Source organism: Nanorana parkeri, unplaced genomic scaffold (assembly GCF_000935625.1).
Source record: "Nanorana parkeri isolate BGI_ZX_2015 unplaced genomic scaffold, ASM93562v1 scaffold1269, whole genome shotgun sequence".
Taxonomy (NCBI): Eukaryota; Metazoa; Chordata; class Amphibia; order Anura; family Dicroglossidae; genus Nanorana; species Nanorana parkeri.
The window spans coordinates 244,105-269,554 of record NW_017307537.1 but is presented as its reverse complement, the minus strand read 5'-3'; the positions used below and the strand labels follow the sequence as shown (position 1 = coordinate 269,554).

The 25,450-nt window shown below is 45.2% G+C and overlaps 1 protein-coding gene across 1 annotated transcript in view; it reads right to left on the bottom strand.

The window, feature by feature from the left end:
• Nucleotides 1–5,827: 5,827 nt before the first annotated feature.
• Nucleotides 5,828–25,450, bottom strand: part of ACY3 (aminoacylase 3) — a 24,955-nt gene continuing 5,332 nt past the window's right edge. Inside the window, exons 2-7 of the mRNA XM_018568972.1 lie at nt 25,086–25,319; nt 18,782–18,977; nt 15,031–15,124; nt 12,323–12,430; nt 8,950–9,059; nt 5,828–6,050 (exon numbers count right to left, since the gene is read on the bottom strand). Coding sequence (XP_018424474.1) covers nt 5,853–6,050; nt 8,950–9,059; nt 12,323–12,430; nt 15,031–15,124; nt 18,782–18,977; nt 25,086–25,318 — 939 coding nt within the window. The 5' untranslated portion in view covers nt 25,319 and the 3' untranslated portion in view covers nt 5,828–5,852. The remainder of the gene's footprint in view (nt 6,051–8,949; nt 9,060–12,322; nt 12,431–15,030; nt 15,125–18,781; nt 18,978–25,085; nt 25,320–25,450) is intronic.

Sequence of the window (25,450 nt, the reverse complement as noted above, 5' to 3'; positions counted from 1 at the left end):
ACTTCCTGTTGCTTCTTTGGGACAGGAAGTAAAGGGGTAATCGCCCTAATAGGATGCAGGGGACTGAATGGCTTTACCCTTTCCTCACTCTAGCCAAAAAAATGTGTGCAGGCCAGTCAAGTTCCTCCACCCCAAACTCCCCCATCCATGTCTTTATGGACCTTGCTTTGTGTACTGGTGTGCAGTCATGTTGGAACAGGAAGGGGCCGTCCCCAAACTCCTCCCACAAAGTTGGGAGCATGAAATTGTCCAAAATGTCTTGGTATGCTGATGCCTTAAGAGTTCCCTTCACTGGAACTAAGGGGCCAAGCCCAACCCCTGAAAAACAACCCCCCACCATAATCCCCCCTCCACCAAACTTTACACTTGGCACAATGCAGTCAGGCAAGTACCATTCTCCTGGCAACCGCCAAACCCAGACACGTCTATGGGATTGCCAGACAGAGAAGCGTGATTGGTCACTCCAGAGAACACGTCTCCACTTCTCTAGAGTCCAGTGGCGGCGTGCTTTACACCACTGCATCCAACGCTTTGCATTGCACTTGGTGATGTAAGGCTCGCTCGGTCACGGAAACCCATTTCATGAAGCTCTCTACGCACTGTTGTTGTGCCAATCTGAAGGCCACAGGAAGACAGTTAGCGACAGTTGGCGACTTCTGTGCACTGTGCGCTTCAGCATGCGCTGACCATGTTACATGGTCTACCACTTTGTGGTTGTGTTGTTCCCAGTTGGTTCCACTTTGTTATAATACCACAATAACAGGTGACCGTGGAATATTTAGTAGCAAGGAAATTTCACGGAACACCTGAACCCAATGATTTTGAGGGGTGTCCTAATACTTTTGGCAATATAGTGTGTGTGTGTATATATATATATATATACTATATGCAGTTCTTTCCATCCAGATTTCTCATCTGATTCTTGCCTTTCTGCAGATGTCTTAGAACATATGCCTCTGCCTACACAGTTATATCACAGAAAGCATTGCTAACATTCCTCCAGACTTCAATTCACACAGCCCAAATCTCCAGCAGGGATGGCCTTAGGACTCCTAAAGGGACACTGGGAATGGTCTGTTTCACTTGATGGACCTGCTGGTGGTCTTGCTTGCCTCCATGCCCTCTAACTGCTTCCATTTCTCCAGATACTGGAAGTGTAATGTAAATAGTAACTTTACGACTGCAGGTTACTGGGCATGAATGAAACAACGAGGAGCAACAAGTACCTTATTGGCTTTGCCCAAACAAGTCTCACTCCATGAGTTGCATTCTGTGTAAAATACGATATGTGAAAAATCCAACTAAGAGCATGCCAGAATGGCAATAACCACTGGGCAAAGCAAAGAACTTAGTGGTGGTCCTTGGAAACTCCTAATGCTGGGGTAAGGGAACAGAAGAAGTAGGATAAATGGAAGGTGAGGATAGAGAGGCAAAACAACTGACAGAAGTCATCATAGAACAAGCAACAGCAGAGATATAGCAAGGCAATGTACAGACCTAGTACAAAGTTGCAAATCCAGAAAGCAGTTTATGGTTTCGGCAAACTCTTCTACCTAAACTTGGCTAATTTGCCTTCATAACTGCTCTTGCATGGAGGTTAGCATGTTCCCCATCAATTCTTTCTGCTCAACTAACCCCTTCCTGTATCCAGGCAAATGAAAACTCCATATCCTGTGGCATATAAATTTGGAAATGCAAGGCGGCCGAAGACAGTGGACTAGAACAATGAGATAGAAGGCAAACAAACCAAGAATGGGTGATAGCCAAGAAGCAAAGAGGACAATCAGGAAGTATTGGGAACTAGATAGACACAGACAACTGAGTAACAAGCAACGTAAAAAAAAAACAATCAGGCAACCAGATCCTGGACAATGTGATTGATGGTCATTTACACCATGGGATTTTTTTTTGATAAGGAATTTTACTAAGGTGTATAAGTTTATTTACTTTTTAATCTATTTGTGAATAAGTAACCAGGGGTACTATGTACTCCATACTAATTCACGTGTGGGGGGAGGGTAGATATGTGAGGGTCCCCTTATCTTGATCGTCCCCATGTTGAGGGCATGTGGCCTGGTATGGTCCTGACTATTGACCTGCTAGGCTGCATGCCTGTATAAGGGTCTGGTATGGATTGGGGGGGCGCACACTCTTTCTTCTTGGGCTGAAAGAGACCACACGAGAAGAGGAAACCATGCTAAATCTTCCCGAACAATTCTGCAAACCCTGAAATGGAAGAATGGGCATGATCTGGTATACACAGGGAAGGGGTCAAAGGTCCACATGCAGTTGATTTCCATAGCAAGAACTTGAGCTGAATAGCCCCACTTGAAAACCACACAAGATTAATGGCATTGCCAATAACAGTGTCCAGTGCAGGTCCAATGAGATGATTTCCCTTAAAGGGCAAGTAAACTAGATGTTCCTTGGCAAGGCTCCAGCCATTTGTTCTCATTGCTCCATAACACGCGGGCTTACCCTTGTGATGGAGGGTGTGATGGCATCAGTCTTGAATCCCGCCGTTGCCACCAATATGTATTTATGGCACTCTCAACCTTACTCTGCTCAGAGATTTTCCAGCTCACAAGTCAACCAAGTGCCAGCAGACTAAGAAAAATCACTACTGGGGACCATTAACTCTGCAGTTAACCCCTTATACACAAATAGCTACCACCAGAAATGGAGACCAGTCACAGTATCTGATGTAACAATTCTGACCTCCAGGAAATGTCTGTGACACTCACTGCCATGCAGACAGGAAGGTAACAGAGTTTAGATTATGGAAGTGTTCTTCAAAGAGGCAAATATTCTTGAATGACTTATTTAAAGCATTAAAAGAATCAGCTTAACATATTTTTTTTTAAATACCATTTTAATGAAAGAAAGAAAAAATAGTGCAAGAAAAAGGTTTTAAGGAACATTTATTACAAAATAGACAACAGCAACAGTAAAATAAATGTAAATAGAAGGTGAAAAGTACTTAACAGGTTCTGCCTTGTCTTTGATTCTGGCAGAGTCCACTTCACTTCAGCACAAGTCCGATTTTGATAGAGTCACTGGTCCTCAACAATGACTCTCAGCATTCATGCATAGTTTCATGTTTGAGTATACTTCAGTGGAAACTCCTTTAATATCATCATGTTTCTAATTGTATCAATATTTCCGTATGACCATGTTTTACAGTATAACAACCAACATATTATTGCAATTCACCTTCTGAATATTACAGCCTAGGCGTGTTTGGCACCTAATTGATAGTTACTAGGGATGCACCGATATCGATACTAGTATCAGGAAGCTGGACAGTGAGTCATTACCCGCCCCCCGGCTTCCTGATTGGCCAGAAAGTCGGCTTCTTGGATCCGGCTTTCTGGCCAATCAGGAAGCTGGGCACCGTGTAATGACTCGCCGCCTGGCTTCCTGATTGATTGGGAAGCCGGCCAATCAGGAAGCCGGGGGGCGAGTCATTACCTGCCCCACGGGCGCCTGCACAGACTCCAGATCGTTTGTACCGCCATTGTCTTCCCCAGGCACCACTAGCCCCGTGCGGCGCCTGGGAGCGGCTCAGCTGGTCTCCCCGCAATGATCGGAGAGAGAATCAGCGGCTTTCAGCCGCTCATCTCTCCTCTGATCACTGGACCCGGAAGTGTTGTGTATTATATCACTTCAGGTGTCACTGTACACAGCTCTTAGACCTCAGCTTCTTTGATGTCCCTAGGTGACATTAGGGGTCTGAGACCCCTGATGTCCCCATAAAGAGGACCTGTCACACCCTATCTGCTATTACATAGGGTGCTTGTTAGCCCCTATGTAATAGCAATAGGGTTAGTGTATAAAAAAATAAAAAGTGTTTAAAAGTTATAAAAATTAAAATAACATAAAAGAAAAAAAATGCGAAAAAAATGTTTTAAGTCCCCCGCCCCCCACATTAACACGGAACCATGCGTCGGTGCGCCTACGTGCGAAAACAACAATTGCGCTACACACGTTACATATCAATCATTCTAGAGCCATCAATCACTGTTGGCGCTAAACTGATGAGCGGTAAAAGCGTTTTAAATGTTCCCTACACGAAATTTTGGGTATTTGCTTCTTTTGCGGCTTCACGGGCGAATGCAATTTTAAGGCTTGACATGTTTAGTATCTATTTACCTGGTGTGACCCCGTCTTTTATATGTTACCAAAAAATTGGGTATTATATTCTGTTTTTGTGCACTAAATTTTAATTTAGGTCATTTTTTCATAAAAATACTGGTTTGATAAACATTTGCGCAATGTAAAAAATTGCAACTAGCATTTTTTGTATTCTACAGAGCCTCAGCTTTCAGAAGATATATCATTGTTTGGGGGTCTGCAGCTGTTTTCTAGCCAACAATGTATATTTTATCACGTGTGCGCACATGGTAAGAAAATGCCCCGGACAGCAAGTGGTTAACATGCTTTAGTAGAATATAAACAGAAGAATCCAGACTTTAATATATTAATGCAGATTTGTGATTTTTATTCAAACGTTACATCGGATTTTTTTTTTTTGTTCTAAAATGTCTTACATAGTAAAATAGAACACTGTGATTTGTTTATATATATAAGGAGATCAAACTACTGTAAATGTATTCTATAAAAACTCTATAAGCTTCTATATCAGGTTATATAGTTCAGAAGTTCACACAGAAATGATTGCACAGTTTAGGGTAGAAGTGGCTTTTATAATGTTCAGTGTGCCCATCAGAGAGAACTTTCCATGGGATTCCAGCTCCACCTCTATACGTTTTACTTTCTTGCTTAGTTTTAAAACAAATGATGTCATGCTCCCCCTGCTAAAGCATTCATAGAAAGACATGCGGGTGTGTCCCAATACTGGTGAAAATAGTTGGAGGAGCCAGGGTCCCTGAAAATGACAAAAAACTGGCCAGCGATTGGCTATACCCGTGTCCACCGGAATTTGGGCTATTGCATACTTTCAGAGTATCCCCTCCCTTTACCTACTCTCCTGCAGCTATTGCACACTTTCAGAGTATCCCCTCCCTACACCTACTCTCCTGCAGCTATTGCATACTTTCAGAGTATCCCCTCCCTACACCTACTCTCCTGCAGCTATTGCACACTTTCAGAGTATCCCCTCCCTTTACCTACTCTCCTGCAGCTATTGCATACTTTTAGAGTATCCCCTCCCTATACTTACTCTCCTGCAGCTTAGGAACGGCAATCTTAGATTTCCCCCACAGTGCCACTGCAGGTGAAAACTGGTATTACAATTTGTCTGTTCAAATATAGTGCCATACATGGTTCATGCAGTAAATGCGAGTTAGCATCAAGAAAGGGTGCAGCTTTTGTCTTCAAATGCGGTGGTGGGGTGGACTGCACTATGCTACCACATTGAAGATAACAAAATAGAGTCCCACTTATCATGTGTATCAAAGTGTTTCAGTCAACCCTTTTTTCCCCCCTTAGTTATGGATAGAGTAGGGAAGGGTTAGAACCCTGTCACTTTTTTTGTGTGTGTGTGTCAATGCTGGGGAGATGCAACCTCTCCATTTGTCCTGGTGACCACTATCACTCAGGCAGAAAGTGATGGGAAATCCAAAATTCGACAGCTGTCACTGAAACAGGAAGTGAGGGGGAATCTTGAAATGGGGATACCTGTTCTATCTCTTTCCTCTTTCTTGCTGTTGTGTCTCCAGGGCAAAAAGTCAGAAAAAATCTCCCAAGTAAGACAAAGACAGCAAGAAAAACCCGGCAAAGATTTTAACCATTCCCTAGTCAATCCAAAACTGAAAAAACAAAAAACTTTTGACAGAGAAACACTTTAAAATAAAATAGTCCTTTAACAAGCAGGCATTTGGCTTTGGGATTTAGTGTGTCTGTCTTCTCAGAGCTGGGACAGACACCCGGATCTTCTCAGCCAGTATGAAGGCAATCTTCTTCTCATAATAAGCAGCTTCATTAATAAAGACCGGGTAAATTGGCTTCTCTCCACTGTAAGGAATTGACTGTCCATCCAGAGTCAGAAAGATCAGGTCACCGGGATGTAGCAATGAAAAATCCTTATCCTACAAAGACAGGTTATTGGTTGAGGTTTTTTAACTTTAGGTTTTTTGGTGAAAATAACAAGGATTACAACATTGCAACTATAGAACCAAAGAGTACAATACCTTATAGATGTACTGTATATATCTATCCATCGATAGATCGATAGATAGATAGATAGATAGATAGATAGATAGATAGATAGATAGATATCAAGTGACCGTGAGGCCAGGGTTATAAATCAGATATATGATTATTATGACATTAATGGGTATCTTAACAGAAAATCCTTATAGTTTGTTTATACGAAAGGCTTAACATGTAGGAATATGAGAAGGAAGGAAAATGGAGTGTAAAAAAATGTTTCACTTAACTTTATTGCTATCACACAGGAGCTAGCAAACACGCCCCTGTGTGATAACCTTTGGAGGTGACAGGTTGTCTTTATTGACCCTGTCACCTCCAATCCAGGAGTTCTAGCACAGCATTGTGCTGGAACTCCTGTGACAGATGAGATGGGAAGAGCACAGCTCTCCCCTCTCGCTGTATACACGGAGCGGAAGGGTTAGTTTTAACTCTGCTGCTCTGCTCACTGCATCGGCGGCCAGTGAGGAGAGACTCGGCGGCCGTGGGGAGGACGGAACCAGAGGAGAGAGGTAGGTGTGGGGGAGGACGGACAGGCTGCACACATTTTACAACTGATCGCGACGATCACTTGTAAACGAACAAGCGGCTTCCCCACACTACATTTAGTCCCGCCTTCCCAAAGCAGGACTAAATGTAGAAAGCGCAACTTAACGCCCGGAACTCCCTGCCGGGGGTAGAAGATAGTAAAGTCCCTTTTTGTGCCAAGAAGTAAGGTTATGGTAAGGTATATGTTATTCATACGTTCTCAATTGAATGGGGACTTCACATGGATTGGTATTAATTTCTTTATAGTTAGTTAAAAAGCGCCATGCTTGAAGGGTGGACAGGATAGTGGGATAATCAGGAGGCTTAAGCATTTTGTCTAGAGAATGGGCTATCAGCCAAGCTTTAATATCGCCCATAGGGACAACATTGTGTTCCTTAACTAGTCGTAATGTGTGGGATGGTGTTTGAAACCAAGCTGTAAATCGGTCTAAATGGGAGGCCTGATAATAATGTTTTACGTTAGGAAAGCCCATTCCTCCCAAACGTTTGTGTCGCCATAAAAAGGAGTGTGGTACTCTGCTTTTCTTACCTTGCCAAATAAAGCTGTCGATAATGCTTTGCAATTTATAAAAAAAAAGGACGTAAAGCGCTGTGCAAACTATTGGCGCTATATACATCCTGAATAATAATAATAATAATACATAATCTTCTTGGGAAGAATGGCCATCTTAAAAAAGTCAAAGGTCTACCAACCCAAGATAGTTCAAATTTACTGAGACGGGACAATTCCATTGTAAGATTTTCTAGGAGAGGGAGGAAGTGTTGTTTGTATGTGGCGTTGGATGTGAACGACAAAAGAATAACTAGATAAGGGATTTTTTAATCAGCCCAGCTGAATGGGAATTCTTTTTGTAATTTACAAGTCATTGTAGGGTTTAAATTTAAATCTAATATCTGGGATTTCCCCTCATTCATTTTGTAATAGGATAACATGCCAAACATGTGAACAGTTTTCTGAAGGAAGTCGCCGGTTCTCAGAGCATTAGGTTCAGGGGCATAACTAGAAATCACAGGGCCCCGTAGCAAAATTTTGTATGTGGCCCTGTAATTTCTAGTTACGCCCCTGGCAGAGCTTCGTATGTGATATGTGATACCAATTAAAGTAAAGTAGAAAAAAAAAAATAACAGTTTTTAAAATTAATATTAAATGAAATAAATGTAAAAATAATTTGAAAAAAAATTAATGTCCCCTGCGAGCATGCACGTCTTCACGTAAATGCGCGTTGGGTGCGCCTACGTATGAAAACGACAATCACGCTACACATGTTGGGTATTGCCACACACGCTGAAGTGAGAGCAATAATTCTAGGGCCAGTATTTATGCGTATCTCTAAATTGATGACCTGTGGGGGCTTTTAAAACGTCGTCTATGGACTTTCTGGGGTACTGAAATTTGAGTTTCACGGACACACACAATTTTTAAGCTGTGCATGTTGGGTATCTATTTACTCGTTGTAACCTCATCTTTTATATTTTATTTTTTTTAATGGGTATTTAATTGTGTTTTGGGGCATTTAAGGGCATTTTTCACTCCATTTTGGGGTTTGCAGGGCCGGTGCTGCCACTAGGCAAACTAGGCAGCCGCCTACGGCGCACTATTGCCTAGGGTGCAGCCTCGAACACTCACCTCCTCCACGGCACGGCGCCCCTCGTCTATTTCAAATTGCAAAAGCCAATAGCAGGCTGGCTATTGTACCCGCCCACTGATCAGAGGAGCGGAACTGAGAGACAACTTTCTCTGTTAGGTTAGTTCATCTGCTCAGTGGTGGGTTTCAATAGCCAGTCTGCTATTGGCTATTTCAAATTAAAATAGCCAATAGCAGTCTAGATATTGCTCCCGGCTGCTTATGAGGGGGAGGGGGGGGGGATAGGGGGTTGCGCCGCGGGAGGAGGACTGAGGGGGGCAAGTAGCTGGTCTTGCCTAGTGCGCAAAGTAGTCTAGCCCCGGCCCTGGGGGTGTGATAATACGTTACGCTAATATTGTGCAACATAAAAATGTTAAACTGCCAAGATTTTATTCTACAGGGTCTTGGCTTTCAGGAAATATATAATGTGTGGTATATAAGCCAGTTACATACTTACAGTATATGTTTCTACCCACCCACCTCCTGGCATTATGATGTTACACACATTATGCCAGTTACATTCCCGAGATAACATTGTTATTATTAAGTATGACACAACCCTAAATACAATCCATTTATCTCCAAAAATTGATACGGCACGTACCTGCAGGGAAGGATGGATGACCGCTGATATCTCCCCATCCGATGACCGGGGAAAATCCACCTGACCAGAACACTGGTAAGTATCAGTTTCAAAAGCTGGAAACTCCATTCCTAGAAGGCAGTGTTGAACATATGTGAATTACTAGCCTTAGTCTATTGCATTTAAAGTGAACCTGTCATCACAATAACAAATTAGTAATACGCCCCTAACAGCAGACATGTCAAGTCCACAATCAAGGTGAACTCTATATGTCCATTTTTACAGGAGTGCCAATTTCAGGCTCTGTTTCACCTAGGGATGCACCGATACTAGTATCGGTATCGGTGCCGATATCGAGTATTTGGGTTAGTACTCGTACTCGCCCAAATGCTCCGATACCTAGCACGAGTACTTCCTGTATCAGGAAGCCCGGCAGCACATCATTACACGCTGAGAGAGCATGGAGCCGACTTCCCGGCCAATCAGGAAGCCGGGTAGCGTGCAATGAGTACTTGATCAAAAGTACTCGGTCTTAAAAAAGTGGTATCGGTACATCCCTAGTTGCCATCTGTCCAGGACTCACCCGGACAGTTCGGGTTTTGAATGCTGTTTCATGGCAGCGAAAACCCGAACACAAGATGTCAGGCATACAGGGGCAACCAAAATTAAGATCGGAGCTACTGCCCCCCTCACTGAAAATAGTCTCAACTGTGATATTTACATATAGTATGAATAAGCCGCGACTCATTCTCCCCCAAAAAATGTCTGCACGTCGCTAGAGTGCTCGGGTTTCGCTGAAAGAAAAGGTGGCAACCGTAGTTTCACCCATGGTATTACACCATGCAATAAGGACACATCTCTGTTGGAGGCTGAGCCACTGGGGATTAGGGATGGGCTCGATGTTCGAGTCCAACAACAGTTCAACTCGAACATCGGTAGTGTGTGTTCGGCGAACTATCAGGGCGTTCGGTGGGCTTTTCACCAGCCGAGCGCCTCACAAGGCACTGCACACCGCACAGTGCCGTGTGAAGCCCTGATTGGGTAAAGCAATGCATCTAACCATAGGTGCCATAGGACAAAATCAGCTCTACCACTTGCCACAGCAATGCTTCTGATTCCTCCCTGGTGGTTGATGCATGCCACGATCGCTGTGTTTTCCATCTAAATCTGGATTGGATGAGCCTCCAACAGGGTGATCCAACACTGAAGGAACAGACAAATTGCCAAAAGCTCCAGGATGCTTATCAGGAAACAAGATTCCTCTGACAACCGAGTCCCCTGCACTAACAAGGTGCTTAGCATTCGTCGCCAGTGGGACAGGAAGAAAGACTTCCCAAATTCCAGAGCTGCATTCCTGGGACAGGGATAACCTGGTCTTTGGTAGAGTGGAGAGGAGTTCACATTTAGGCAGGCTATGCTGCCTGTTATGAGGTGAGCTTATCTAAAAAAGGCACAAAATCATTGAATGCCTGTGAAGATAAGTCACTAGCACATTTACATTGATGTACAGGTCTGTATGCATGTATGAAGCACAACAGAGATCAGCAAGTCACATGCTCCAAGAGTTTTTTTTAATTAGTTTTTATGATTCTGTGTTGCGATGCTAATGGATATTTCGGACACCCACAGGATTTGCAAAAGCGTCTGCTTGGCTGTTGACAGAGAGCTGGTTTCTCACAATGGAAGGTGCCTTCTAAACAGACAAAACTGGTTTTTGATGCTCCAGCGCCTCTAGGTGGCGCCGGAGCAGCTCCTGCATTTCCAGTGCTCACCTGCAGGTGTCTCCAGGCAGCCAGTGGCTGTCAGGGACCTGAGCGCCTCCAAGTGGCACTGTGACACTAGAACCAGGACCTGCAGCTCCAGGGCTCACCCGCAGGTGTCTCTGCAATTAGGCACCACCTGTTGATGATCTGGGAGGGTATTTAATCCCTCGATTAAGTGAGCCTGGTGCCACAGTATTGTCGCCATTACCTGAGTCCTCCTTGTTGCCCTAACCTGTATCCCGAGTCCTGTATCACTTGTTTGTGGTTACTTTATTTTGGTGTGTCTAATAAACTGTACGTTCATAAGCTCATAGGCATTGTCTAGTGTGGTCACGCATTTGGTCCTCCCGTGTGGGTACCTGCATGCCGTGTGGGGACACCTGCACATGGTACCCTGACACAATGGTATGCCTGCCCTGTATTGTTCCCCATTATTCGTATCACAATGGGATAGTGTTATGGGGAAACCTTGTGTACAATCACACCTAGATTGGTCAAGACTTATTCAATCTTGACTACTGATGGCAATTCTTGATACTATGCTGCCACCTAGAGGTGGGCAAGTGAAATACATTGTATTTCACCTTTATACAAGTTTTGAGGGGCAACACCTACAAGTGGGATGCCATTCTTCTCTGAAAAAAAGCCAGCAGCCCAAACTTTGAGTACGGACTTCACTATGGACTCTAAACAAGGAAGGACTGAACTCTAATGCAAAGGACTTAGACACCAGAGACTGCAACGAGAAGCCATTTTCCTGCGAACGCTTAATTGCCAAGAAGTCCTGTTCATTAAGGAATTTACGCAATATGCAGCCTTTAAGTAATTAACAGGCAGCGCTCCGTCCATGACAGGTTACACAGCGGGGGGGATTTCCCTGCTCAGTAACCTGTAATAAGCCACTCTGACTGGAGAAAAAGCTGTCAGCTTCATACTTGAAGCTGACAGCCTTTTCCTCCATAATACTAGGTGAGGCTTTGCCTCCCCTGACCGCACGTCCCTGGTAGAAGCAACAGGTTGATCTCTAGTTTCAGAATCTAGAGTCTCTGTGGCCGATGGCTCAGCAGCTGCTAAGGCTGCAGATAATCCTATACACAATCTGCTGGTGAGGACACAGGAGCACGCTTCTGGCCTCCAAGTCAGCAAACACCGGGTCATTTGGATCATAAAGTCTTGCATGACTGTAGTACAGACCTCAGCTGAAAGTACCCAGCCACACCCAACAGACCTAAAGAGGACGCCATAACTCCAGCCTGAAGATATTGCCACCATCAGCAAGTGTGCTGCAAGCAGTCTCCGAGCCATTAGTAGAAAGTGAGCTGAGGGCACCCGGTACAGCAAGACTTTCCCTGACACCCCAATCCAAGATGTCGCAGCCACAGTCCAATACGACAATGTATAGGATCAGGAAAAAAGGCAAAGCATAATGAACTCACAAAACCCGGACAGCTGATAGCAGACCAAGACTCCAAAACCGAACTGTCCGGGAGGAAACCAGCCGGGCGGCAACCCTAGGTCGGGTAGGAATGGAACGGGAGATTTCCGCTAACAAATGCAGCTCTGCTTGAAATATCAGGTTTTTTTTTGTAATGATCTGCTTTATTTTTTAGTAAATCATTTCTCACTCGTACCTTTGTTGAGGTGATTAATAAAGTCCAAAGTCATTTCAATAACTGTCTTCATTTTCTGCAGTATATCAGCACGGACAACCCCCTGCGGCTGAGGACCTAACTCAAACCCTGCAGCGAAAGACACACAAGTCATTATAAAAGAAAAAACAAAGCGGCTTCTTATAAATCTCAGAGTTCTACAAAAGTATCTATTGCTTCATATAAAATAAAGGAATGTGTAAGAGACTTACCTGCAGATGGACTCCTGCCCATAAACGTGCACGCACACAAGTATGCAATCCATTGCCCAAAGTTCCTGGAAAACGTGCGGTTTAGCAGGTGAACGCGCGCGTACGGGAACGTTTATGTGCGATAGCACGCGTACGTGAGCGCGCAGAAACGTGCTTGTTAGCGTACAGGTGCACGCTCATTAGCATGAATACTATCCTATTTAAACAGATGTGGCAGTGCGTGGCAATGCCACAGAGTATGCTGGCAACACGGTCACCCAGGAAATCCAGCCAGAGGGGCTGAGAGGTTCCAGAATGCAAATAGTTCTGCAGGGAAGAAACTGGCCTTTCATTTCCTTCCAGTTTTTCTGGATTGTAGCTGGAATCTGGATCTCTGGAGATTTCTTTGTGTTCTGGGTGGGATGAAATCCCCAGTCCTGAGGTCAGGTGTTGCCAGTCATCAGGTGGCTGAGAGCAGCCTAATTAAGAGCTCAGACAAGAGCTCAAGTGGTGGAGAAGTTGGTGTGGGCTGCAGGCACATGAGGGCTCCTGCTGGGAAGAGGGACAGGTTGTGTCCAGAAGCCAGAGTGGAGCCAGGTGGTTGTATGTGCGCTGGAGGCACACGAGGAACCGCCTGGAGGGCTGGAAGGCGTAGAGAGACTGAGAGCAGCCTTATTAAGAGCCCGGACCAGAGTTCAGGGGAGGAGAGCTGTGGGTGTGCAGGAGGCACACGACCACAGGCAGACTCTGCTGCGTGCACGAGCACAAGGGACACAGTCAGTAAGGCTGGAGAGGTCAAGAGGGTTGGGGAACCCTGAGATAACACTTGGAGCTGAGGAAGGCTGCTGAGTAATACTGAGGACTGTATTTACAGAGAAATACGGTAAAGTCCTGGGACTATCACACTGGAAGTTGAGGAGGAACTAACCAGCTGTAGCTGTGAGAGAGAGACTTGCTGTATTGCTGTGCTGTGCCTTGCTGGCAGGACTTATATTCCTGGGAAAGGACTCCCCCAGGTTTGGGACTTTGTCAGTGAGACACGTTTATTTTCTGTTATGTGTGTGGAATTAAAGCTCCTTTATGTTACAGAAGAATAATAAAGACTTTTTGGTTAAAGGAAAAGCCTGTGCCAGTGCTCTGTGAGCTCCCCAACATCACACAGACATGATGCCATGACCAAGTTGCTGAGTGGTCTTCAGCTTGTCCCTGTGTGCCCTGTACTCTGTTCTTGTATCCTGATCTGTGATTCGGCACCTCAAGATTCGGCTCCCTGTGTATGACCTCATCTTGAACCTGACTTCCCTCCTGGTCTGCCACTTGGTGGATCGCTCCAACAGCATCCTGAGCAACGACATCCAGCCAGTGCTTCCTTGGCCTCATACCCATTGCCTGCTCTGGTTTCAAGAGGTCCCGGTGTCATCTCGGTCCTGCCGATTCACCGGCTGGTCCAACGCACTCAAGCGCCTCCTCAAGAACCGGCCAGCCGCCAGTATCGGCACCTGTGCTCCGCTCTGTCCTTACATCCCCTGTCACTACTTCCAGAGGTGTGGGACAAGAGGTGCACGGGCAGCCCCGTTCTCAGCGGAGTCTCCGGTCAGGTACCTGATAGAATGCTTTTATTTGCAAATGATGGTCTCAAGGATTGGGTTCTCCTTTCCTGTTGAGACTCATTACACTACGTCTGTGAGTGCCTTTTGGGCTTTTCAGCATTAAGCAGTTTTTTGCCAGATTTTTAACATTGCCAAATGGTCTTCTGTGCACATGTACTTTAGTCCTACCAGGTGAACGTTTCAGGCTCATTTGATGTTAGCTTTGGGTGTATAGCCCTTCAAGCAGCAACTTAAGCAGACAGTCCCTAGCTTCCTGTTGCTACATTTGGCTTGTTAGCAATTGATTGCTATGTTGCTTACCCCTCGGTAGGGCTGTTTTTTGGGATGCCCCAAGGATTTAAGACTTCCTTTGTCTTCAATGGACAAGTAAATACCCATCGTAAGACCCTTTTCTTGGAATCCATTGAGAGACACAGACCCCTGTGTGTTTATGATCATGCTCTCTGTACTGCTTTGCTACAAAACTGAGGTATGCTGGTACTAGGAGGGGTTTTACCCTAGGCTTATACTTTTTTGTTTGCCAGTGCCCAATCCTCTTGTGGACGGCAGTATAACCCAAAGGTTTAGGACTTCCTGTGCCCCTTAAAGGACTCCAAGGTAAAGATTTTATGGTGACTTCAAAAATCCTTGGCCAAATCCCTTTGGCAGGTTTACATGTGCATTTTTATTGTGTATTTAGCGGTTTACCAACAATGTCTACTTTATAAAAAAAAATTCAGGAAAAAAAAAAAACACACAAAAAAATAAATAAATAAAAAAATAGATGTTAGGGAATCAGCCCTCTCAGGGTGAGATGTTAAAGAAAGCAGATGCGTTTGTAGTAGTGGCCTTTTTCTAACATATAACACATAGGAACCTACTGACTTTAAACACTGCTTCTTGTACTCACCAAGACCACATTTGGCAACAGAGTCCACGCTATAGAGGTCTGTCCCAGGCTTCGCGTACACATATATCCTTGGATTATAATGCGGAAGATGAGTCTAGATGATGACATAAAATAGAAGAGATTCAAGCTGAATGTCATAAGAAGATCACATGACCTTCTTGCAGCTTCCCAACAGCCCTGCTAAAGATTGGTGGTTGATAGTGGGACAATCCAGCCATTTTTTCCTTCTTTTATACATAGCATAGTACCTAATATGTATATGTTTTCTATGTTTCCTCAGGAAATACAGATAAAAAGCATGCCATGTGTGTATGTTAGTTAGCTGCTAGGCCGTTGTGCTGATTTACTTGGAACAAGGGTGCAAAATCAGGAAAGTCGGAGAAAACTCAGAAGTCCTACACCCGGGGCCTTAAGTAATTTTCAGGCCTAAAATTTGGAATATAACATGGGTACAAAAAATGAAAAAAAGGCCTCAGTCATGAAGGGGTTAAAAGGGAAATATCAGGGGTCTGTTTAGACAGTAACAGTAAAGGAAAAAATATATAATTTTATGAAAATAAATACATCAATAAAAATAAAATATTTTGAAAGGGTTAGACATCTTTTTTTTTATTTTCAGTTTTGAAAACTTCATTTCGGTGCATCTCTATCGAGAATTTTGAAACCTTGGTTAGCTTTTATAAGTTTCTAAACTAAAATGAATATCAAAGAGTGAAGTGAAGTCTTCAAAAAGAACTTAGACCTAAACAATTACTTTTTTTTCTCTGAACTTAGTTTCAAAACAATTACTTTTTTTTTTAATCAGGATAGAGTTGTTAGCGCCATACCTAAGCCAACCTTGTGGCACCCAATTTTGTCTGGGTTATTGTTGGGGACCACAATATGTGTGGCCATACCAATAGCTATGCTAAAGCTGACATGGCTCTTACATGCAACACTATTACATCCCAGTAGGGGATCCTTTGGCAGGAGTAGCGTTACCTGCCATTACCTTTACTTAAAGGAGAACTATGGGGTCAGGGCTTTTCCCCATAGTTCTCCTTAGGGTAACGGGAGGACACAAACTAGCGTCCTCCCGTCACCCTAAGCTCAGTATTCTGACATCGATGTCGGGATCCGCTCCGGCGTCTCAGTATACCGCGAGCTGTAGCTCGTGGTATACGGAGACGCCGGAGCGGATCCCGACATCGATGTCAAGATCCGCCCAGCTGCGTGAGTGACAGCTGGCTCTGCCTATCTAGAGACAGAGCCAGCTGTACCCGCCCGTTCCGCTGTCCGTTCCGCCAGTCAGCGCTGGTGGATCGGAGCGTGGATCGGCAGAGAGCTGTGACAGGATCGAGAAGTGAGCGAACGCCCGTATGTGTTCGCTCACTTCCCGATCTACTGAGCCGTCCTGTGACAGTCTCATTGTCACAGGTCGACTAGAACTATGAGGCGAGTGAAAATCAGTCACCTCATAGTTCTCCTTTAACTAAAACATCAACATGTCAGAGCCTCCAGCAAAGTATAGTAGTGACATCACCAAATCTCACTCCAAATTTCTGTCGATTAGCAGTAACATGCAGCAATTTTTAGGTGTGTCAGCAGGGGTGTATCTACTGCAAGGCAAACAAGGCATTTGCCTAGGGCGGCACTTTCCAGGGGGGCGCCAAAAAATGCTGCCCCCAAACCAGTTAGGTGAGAGAAAATAAATAAATTATATTATAAATTATTCATGAATTACTGCCAGTACTCCTGGACCTGGTGCTTCTTTGACTGGGGGATCAACGTGTTTAGTCTTGCCTAGGGCAGCACAAAACCAAGATACACCACTGTGTGTCAGTGTAGCAGGCCTTTGCAAGCTTCTCTCTCATTTTCCAAGGGACAGGAAACTGTGTCTGTCCTCATAGAAAGACTAGGGACAATCTGAGCTTTCCCTCATCATTGTACAATGCTTCTAGATGAGAAACATTTAACAAATCTACAATAGCCGTTGCAAAAGTGGAAATACAATTTAAAGCTGAACTCCAGGCAAACAGCTAAATACACAGAAAAAAAACACAGTAGGGAGCTGTTTTATCTGCCAAAAGGATTTGTATTTCTGTCAATCCAGTCAGGAGATTTACAAATCTATCTGGCAGGGCAGAGTTATATGTAACACTTGCAGGTTTATTACTCTTGCCCAGCCTGTGGTTGGACAATGAAAGTAGAAAGCTCATCTCTATCTCTCACACTCTGTGCTCTCCTCCTATCAGTATGCCCCTTGTTATAACATGAGTATTGCAACTCCACTTACGGGTTCCTTGTGCTGCTTCTCCCTATGCCAGTCTATGCTATGCTGTACAGAGACTGCAAGAAGCTGTTGTGAGAATAGTGAGGACTAATCAACCCAAACTGTGTGGGGAGAATGTGGAAGTCATACTGAACACACTGCCATCATAATTCTCCAAAATTTTGGACTTACTGAAACGAATTGGACCCTACCCAGAACCAAAAAAGCAGATGAACTTTGCTAAGCATTTTTCACTGGCTTATTTTAATATTCCTTTTGTCTATGTTGTTAATATATTTTCTGCAAATATTTCCTACACTGTGTTTCTCTACTTTTCATTAAAATGATATTTCATTTACCGTATTTTTCGCTCCAAAAGGCGCACCTGACCATAAGACACATCTAGGGAGGGTAGGGTTCTGTGTAGTTCCTGACAGCTGAGACAGGTGGCGCTGTGATTACAGTGTCACGTTCTCAGTGATCACACAGAGCAGAGGAAGAATGGACGTTCTTAGTCTGCTCTACGGGCTCTATGGTGAGCTCTATGCCTTGGTCACGGATCCCCCAGATAAGCGGGGTAACCCGAAAACCACGGCGAGGGGGGCGGACAGGATCGCCGCTGTTTCTTTCATACAAGTGATCTAATCAGATCACTTGTATGAAAACTATCGGCGGCTCCACACTTACATTTAGCTCTGCTTGTCAGGAGCAGGGCTAAATGTACAAAAAAACTACTCGCCCGGCGCCTGAAACTGCACGTCCCGGGCGTCAGGCCATAGGCATTCCCTCAGCTTTCACACATTCACTCGATAAGACGCACAGACATTTTTGCCCGCCTTTTGGGGGGTAAAAAGTGCGTCTTATGGAGCGAAAAATACAATAATCTCTGTAAGTTCTAACCAGAAATGCAAGAATTGTCACCCTTATGTAGCGAGCTACTGTATTGTAAACTCTGCTACATTCCTGTCTGGATGTGGCAGATAAATAGTTTAAAAGGTCAGAATTGCAACAGTGCAAGCTGTGAACTATGTGGGTTTGCATTAAAACGTGTGTTGACAACTACTGTGAGAAAGTAAAGGGTTAACTGCGTAGTTAACCTGCCCCATTGGCGATCACTCTTAGGTCTGGTTTACATAATTATCGCAACACACGGTAGGTGCGCTAGTGTGTTGTGTCACCACTCATTCTGAATTTATATGCAAATCCCAGTGTTTCCTGTAAAGGTTGGACTGGCCCTGCCCCCTCCCACCGCACAAGCATTTCCTTATGCCCTTTGATGTGATGGACATCCTGACTGGCCTATGGGGAAGCTTTAGAGGCAGGAGTGGGCAGGAACAAACTCGAATTCATTTTGGCACATGTTTGTTTTTTACAAAAGGTAACCTCTGTATTGTTTCATCATGTTCAGCTTAAATTGGCAGGGTTTGTGTTCACTTGCATTGCGGCTTGTACATGTTCCGCATAAATCTTCTATACTTTGTTTTATAAATAAGTCATTACCTGTATATATTGGCAGGCATGCATCTCCACTGCATTATGGACCCTACTGACAATCAGGCAAACCCCCATGTTAGAGGTGGTGTTATGTAGATCCAGTATCATGTCATATGCGTTTGCGCTCCCTCTGGGGCCTAACAGCCGGTTGATCTCCTTCGCTCTCAAAACTTCATATGGATCATCAGGTGAGTCTGGAGCACTAGAGGAAAGATTTGACTAGTTATTATTAGGATATTGCAGGAAATGCCACATCGATATAAGAAAAACTGCATGCACAGTGGCTTAGTTGTTATTGCCATTGCCTTGCAGTGATGGAGTTTAACTCCCCCCCCCCCCCTCACACACACACACACACACACACACACAGTGCTAAAGTAAGGACTTACCTGAAATGATGCCTCTTAATCCAATCTTCTTCTCTCCTGTAGTTTTCAGCTGTCCCTCCAGCGCTGGTGCAGGTCTCCGATACAGCGCCGACTCCTCTGTCCTCCTCTTCGCTCATGTCTCACGGTGTTCAGGTTCTCTTTATTGACCCTGTCACCTCCAATACAGGAGTTCTAGCACAGCACTGTGCTGGAACTCCTGTGACAGGTGAGAGGGGAAGACGGCTCTCCCATCTCACTGTGTACACGGAGCGGCAGGGTTACTTTTAACTCTGCCGCTCTGCTCCCTGAATCGGCGGCAGGGACTCGGGACAGGAGAGAGGCGGCCGGGGGGAGGACGGAGCCAGCATGGAGAGAGGTAGGTGCAGGGTGGAGACTGCGTTCACTTGTAAACGTACAATCGGCTTCCCCGCTGTACATTTAGTCCTGCTTGTGCATGTTGCGGGCGTCGAGGGATTTCACACTGCTGCCGCCCCTCTGTGCCCGGTTGGGCCTCGGTGGCCTTGTGGGGAATCCTGGCCTGCTCCCGGCCGAACATCTGAACTGCGCATGCGCCTGCCACAAAAAACGCCTGGCTCAAAAAAACACACAAAAATATGGTGATCGGGGTGCCGTACCTTTTCAAGAGCAATTTGGTAACCAATCGCTGGCCAGAATGAGCGACACGCGCTTTCACTATGGATTCCTCACAGGCGGAGTGCATTTGGTATCACTCCGCCTGTGACAGGAGCCGACGCCATAGAGGAGGCATCGGCTTATGCAGCTCTGCTCCCTCCGGTGCCGCCTCGCTTCCTCTAGCGCTGGCTTTGTTGGCACTGCTGATTTTTTCCCGCCTCTCTTTATTGCACAACTAGGTCTTATTTTCGGGTAGGTCTTATATTTTAGCAATTCCCAAAAATAGTACTAGGTCTTATTTTCGGGGAAACACAATAGTCACAAGGGTAGAAAATATATGTTCTCTCTGTATTTTCTTGACTTTCGTTACACAATATAACATGACGTAGTTTTATCAACTTGTCGTGGGACCAGGGGTGCCCTCTTACCTGTGGTCCGGCGGGTGCGACGGAGATCGTAGGTTCCTTCCTGGGGTGAATTGGTGCCCGGCAGGCTGCAGGTGAGCACATGAGCGCATGCATGACATGTGTGCGTGACATGCTCATGTGGCACTGCTGTGGCTTCTTAGTCGCATTGGGTGCTGGTCATTGCTGGGGACGGCTTGCGAGCACTCCTCTCCCAGCCGTCCCATTGGTTCACAGGGACCTGTGGCTTCCTGGTTGCCTGGTTGCCCAGCCAAGACTCGTTGCTCAGTTATTCTGCCATTCACAAAGCAGCTACGACGCCTCATTTCATGTTTCCTGTTTCCTGTCTCCTGTCTCCCTTCCCTGCTATTTGGATCTCCTGGTTATCGATTCATGGCTTGCCTCACCGTTTATGATACTCGCTGCCTGCCGGTCCCGGTTGTTACGCCACTGATTGGGGTCCAATCCAGCAAACAGGCGGACTTCGCTCCTTCCCTAACACAACTAGACAGGAAGTCAGGTAAAAATCTATATGATGAAAGTATATTTAGGGTTCAGGCATACAACACTGCACATGCTTTTAAGGCAATGTGTTATTCAACCTTTTGTGGTGCACTGCTGTGCGTTATCATGAGTCAACCATCGCAAGACAAAAGTCTTGCGATGGTTGTAAGGTGTGTGCCCATCCTTATAAATATGCTGGGCCCTCTAGTTCTGCAGTAACCCATCTTCTCCTTTGACTGCTGGGCTCTGTAACTTTACCCTCTCCCCGCTCGAGGACCTGTTCACACGACGTCCGTTTTGTGTGCTGACCGGCTCCGTACGCTGCTGCACTCAAAATGCATCCCAATGTATCCCTATGTGTTTTATGGGCTACAGTTCTCACGTGCGCAGTCCGTTCAGCTTACGACAGAAAAAATACTGCATGTCACATTTTGTCAGGTCCGGAAACGCAAACGCGTCAAAAACACGTCAAAAACGCACTGCGCTGCAGCTAACATACTAACAGCCCCACTCCAGCAACAAAAAAAAAAAAAAATTTTTTTTTGCTTGAACGCATCAAAAACGCGGCCAAAAACGCACTGCATCAGCAGCTCCACGTCTGCTGATCAGGACCTGATCTCATGTGAACAGGCCCTGACACATAATCCGGCTCACAGGCTGCACTAACCCGGACTCACCACCATGGAGGTGCTGATGAGCACGATGACCATCTGCATCTCAGCCCTGGCGATCCTGTGGAAGCTCTTCCGCTGTCTGAAGTCAGAGATTTGGGTGTCAGTGCCCAAGGTGGTCCGGCACATGGATTGCCAGTGCATCCGGAAGAAGGCCACGCACACATTGCACAGCACGGTGATCAGATTGAGGAAGGAGCTGAAGCCGGTGTACATGTAGGAGCAGGTGGCATTGGTGGACACGTTGGTTCCCGAGTCCAAGAAGCACCAGGTCCAAGGCACCAGGTTATATTATAATTTTTTTTCTCTTACCCAACTGGTATGGGGGGCGGCGTATTCTGCCGCCCCCCTGGAAAGTGTAGATATAGGGCATAGCTCTGCAGTGGAGACCTAGGTTACAGTGTATGAGGCATAGCCCACAGGAAACAGATCTTCCCACTGTACATGTGAAGAGCTTTGTGAGGTTGGATCTCATTGGATTACATTAGAGTCAGATTAAATTAAACTCAGTGGACCTTTTGTCTATTGTACATTTTCACTACCTGGTAAATATTAATAGCAGTTCACAGCTTGATGTCTTCATTGGCCTGGAGCAGCTGTTTAACCACTTGAAGCCCACAAGCCCTTTATAAACGTCATGGGCTTCGAGTGGTTAAACCAAGCTCATGGCAGCTGCTCCACTTTTACATGCCTGGTAGGGTGCTAAGAGATGATTGGCTGCAGTCACTGTTCAGATAACTCCTTTGATTTATGGCCAGCTTAAGACTCTAACCCACAACAATAATGTGGCTCGGGCATTCTGACCTCCTTCAGATTTCACTTGCTGCATGCTTGCTCCACGCGACCGGCGTTTCCAGAAGGAGTCCAGCAAAGGCGTATTTCTTTCACTATAGGTTTGTCATTAATCATAAAGCCATTTAATCTTTAACGTCTATTAAGCTGATGACATCTTTCTTCCAATAAGAGAAGTCTGGCTGCTCAGCAGTAAGGAATGCAGAGGTCATCAGTTTGTGATAAACATTCTGCTATTATATATTAACACAAGCAGCTAGTACAGGGGTAGGTTACCTCAACACTCCAGGAGTTGTGGAACTACAAATCCCGAGGCACTGCAAGACTGGCAGCCACCGGCATGACTCCCAGACTCACGATGGGATTTGTAGTATCTACACAGCTGAAGTCCTGAGGTTGCCTACCCCTGAGCTAGCATATATAAAGTGTACAGAGAGCAGTCAGAAGGATGCATACGCTTTTCACACACATATGTGCTTGAATTATATCTCAAGGGCAAACTTTGTGTTATAGTTTTGGAAAGAGAATAGTTAAAATCACTGTCAGATTTTTTTTTTTTGTCTGTCCCGTTGAGGAAACCTCTCTTCACTTCCTGTCCTGGAAACACACCAGGAAGTTAGACAAAATCACTCCAAAGTGAGCATAAAATCCCCTCAGACATATTTCCTAGGAACAGGTGTCACCATTATAACACGTCTTCTCTATTCATGTTTAAGTGTCAACTCTAAAGTTTTGGATTTCCCATCACTGTGATAATGGTAAACAGGGCAAATAAAGAGGGTCAATTCTCCCACCGGGGACACAGCAATAAACACCCGACAGGTGTCTCTGCCCTATCCAAAATATAAAATAATCTTAAAATAAACATTTTGACTTTAAATTATGTAAATTAAAAACTATTTTTGTAGTTTTGGATAGAGTGGGAAAGGGTTAAAACTCCTGTAAGGTTGTAATTGCTGTCTGTTTGGGTGACTGCTATCTAAGAGGGAAATCCCTTTTGGCCTCCTCTCACTCTCTGTTGCATCTCTGGGACAGGAGGTTAGAAGAGAACTATGGAGTAACCTTTTTTCCCCCCATAGTTCTCTTTAGGGTCATATAGTAACGTTCTCCCGTGGCCTAAAACTCAGCCTATAGCGGGCTATATGCGGAGAGCGCCTCAGCTGGGACGGATCCTGACAAGACTGTCGAGATCCAGCCCGCTGGCTGATTGACAGTAGGCTCTGCCTATCTAGAGGCAGAGCCAGCTATGTCCGCCACCTCCCCCGTCCGTCCCCCCAGTCAGGGCTGAAGGTTCGGAGAGGGGAATCCCTCCGCAGGGAGAGGATCAGGAAGTGAGAGGATCCGCGGTATGTTTTCACTCACTTCACGAGCAATAGAGCCAACGTGTGACAGTTTCAATGTCATAGTTGTACTCAGTACTTGGTTTGGGCCCCTTTTGCAGCAATTACTGCAATTACTTTTGCACGATATTCTAATTATTCGAGTTTCACCTGTATCTATAGATACATATCTAGATATACAGTATGTATGTGTATACATATATATATATATACACACACACACACACACACACATTTACTAGCCAGTGTTACATACAGTCCATGCTGGTGTCTTCCGACAGCAGCTCCAGCGGCTTTCCCTCCGCACACAAATCACTGGAGGTTGCTTACTCGGCACTGCTGCCATTTAGAAAACTCCCTGTATTTTTTTTTCAATGAACATAAGGCATTCTCCGATTGGATGAGGTGGATATTGTGACGTCATAAGCCCCTCATTTCCACCTTGTCCAATCAGAGGAGCCCCTGTATTATTCATTGAGAAAAATGCAAGACATTCTGTGAGTTCTCTACAAGGTGGTACCCTCTAAGGAAAGTGATGTCATTCCATTAGAGGCGTTTTCTGTAGGAAGTACACTCTTTGCCAGGAATCAGGCGTATAATACGGTTGTTTTATCCCCACCCTAATCCTCCCTGCCTCCTGCTCTTTGATCAGCCACTTCTTATTTTACTAAATGCTACTGTCAGGAGCCACACTGTTCTGTGCAGTGATATAAGCATAATAACATACTTAGAGCGAGGTGCAGAAAGCCTAGGACCTCACAGCTGTGCAGCTTGCAGAGCTTAAACCAAGAGGTCATAGAAAATCCCTGGTCCTGCTGCAACGCCTGCACAGTAGCAGAAGGATCCCGATGCCTGCACAATTCCTGCACGATAGCTGGAAATCATATAAAGCCACAATAAACACAGATCTGCAATTTTAAATGTATGCACTATTTTAACTTGACATTTTCTAGAATGTTTGCATTAAGAAAAAAAGAAACTTTAGCACCTCTGTAAGGTCTTGTATATACTGTATTGTAAACCCAATGATCCCCTTGTGTGCACAGTAAGAGTTCAATAACAGCAGATCATACTGATATACAAAACATTACTAATCTTGACAGGTTCATTTTAAACCCCCATAGGCTATTTCAGGCCTGTGATACTAAGACACATGGGTCCACATGATACTAGGACACATGGGTCCACATGGGTTGCAGCCTCCACTGCCCCTCTGAAAAGCGTTCTATGGTGGATCTCTTTTCAGATGGGGTGGAGCGGCAGCTGCCAAGTGTTACTGCTCCCTCCTGAATGAAGTTTTTTTATGTTTTTTTGATCACAGTGGGCATTTTCTATTGCAATCCCTATTCATTACAATGGCTGTGTTTGGCAAGCTGCACCGCCTGCCAAACACAACATGGTGTATGCCACGTTGTGATGCAAAGCATTGCAGCAATGTATACAGCACTGTTTGGATGCAGTGCTGACATTACAGCGGGCGACTGGGGGGGTGGGCAGATTGACGGCCTGGTTTTACTGCCCTCTTGCCACCCATATAAACAAGGTCTTAGTGTTAAAACAGATATTATATAGACACATAAACATGACATATAACTTACGATAAGATGTCCAAAGTGAAGCACCGATTCAAGTCTTTTTCATAATAGCGCACTCCTTTTTCAGATGCCTTCGGATTGGACAGAAGAGGTACAGCGCTGACCGTGTCCCTTTCCAGCTGGGAAGAGTGTTTGAGCCAGTGTTTCACCAGGAAGACACCCGACATCTCGTTGCCATGGGTGCCGCCTGCCACGGCCACGCGATGAAGGGGATCCACATAGACCGTTCCCGGCATACTGAGAAGTACAATGAAAAAGATTCAAAATCTGTTGGGTGCAGCTAATGTCATAAACAAGATGGTGGCGGTCAGCAGCATTTAGATGTTTTTTGCCCCACAAGGAAGGACATGGCCTTAGGGACCACAACA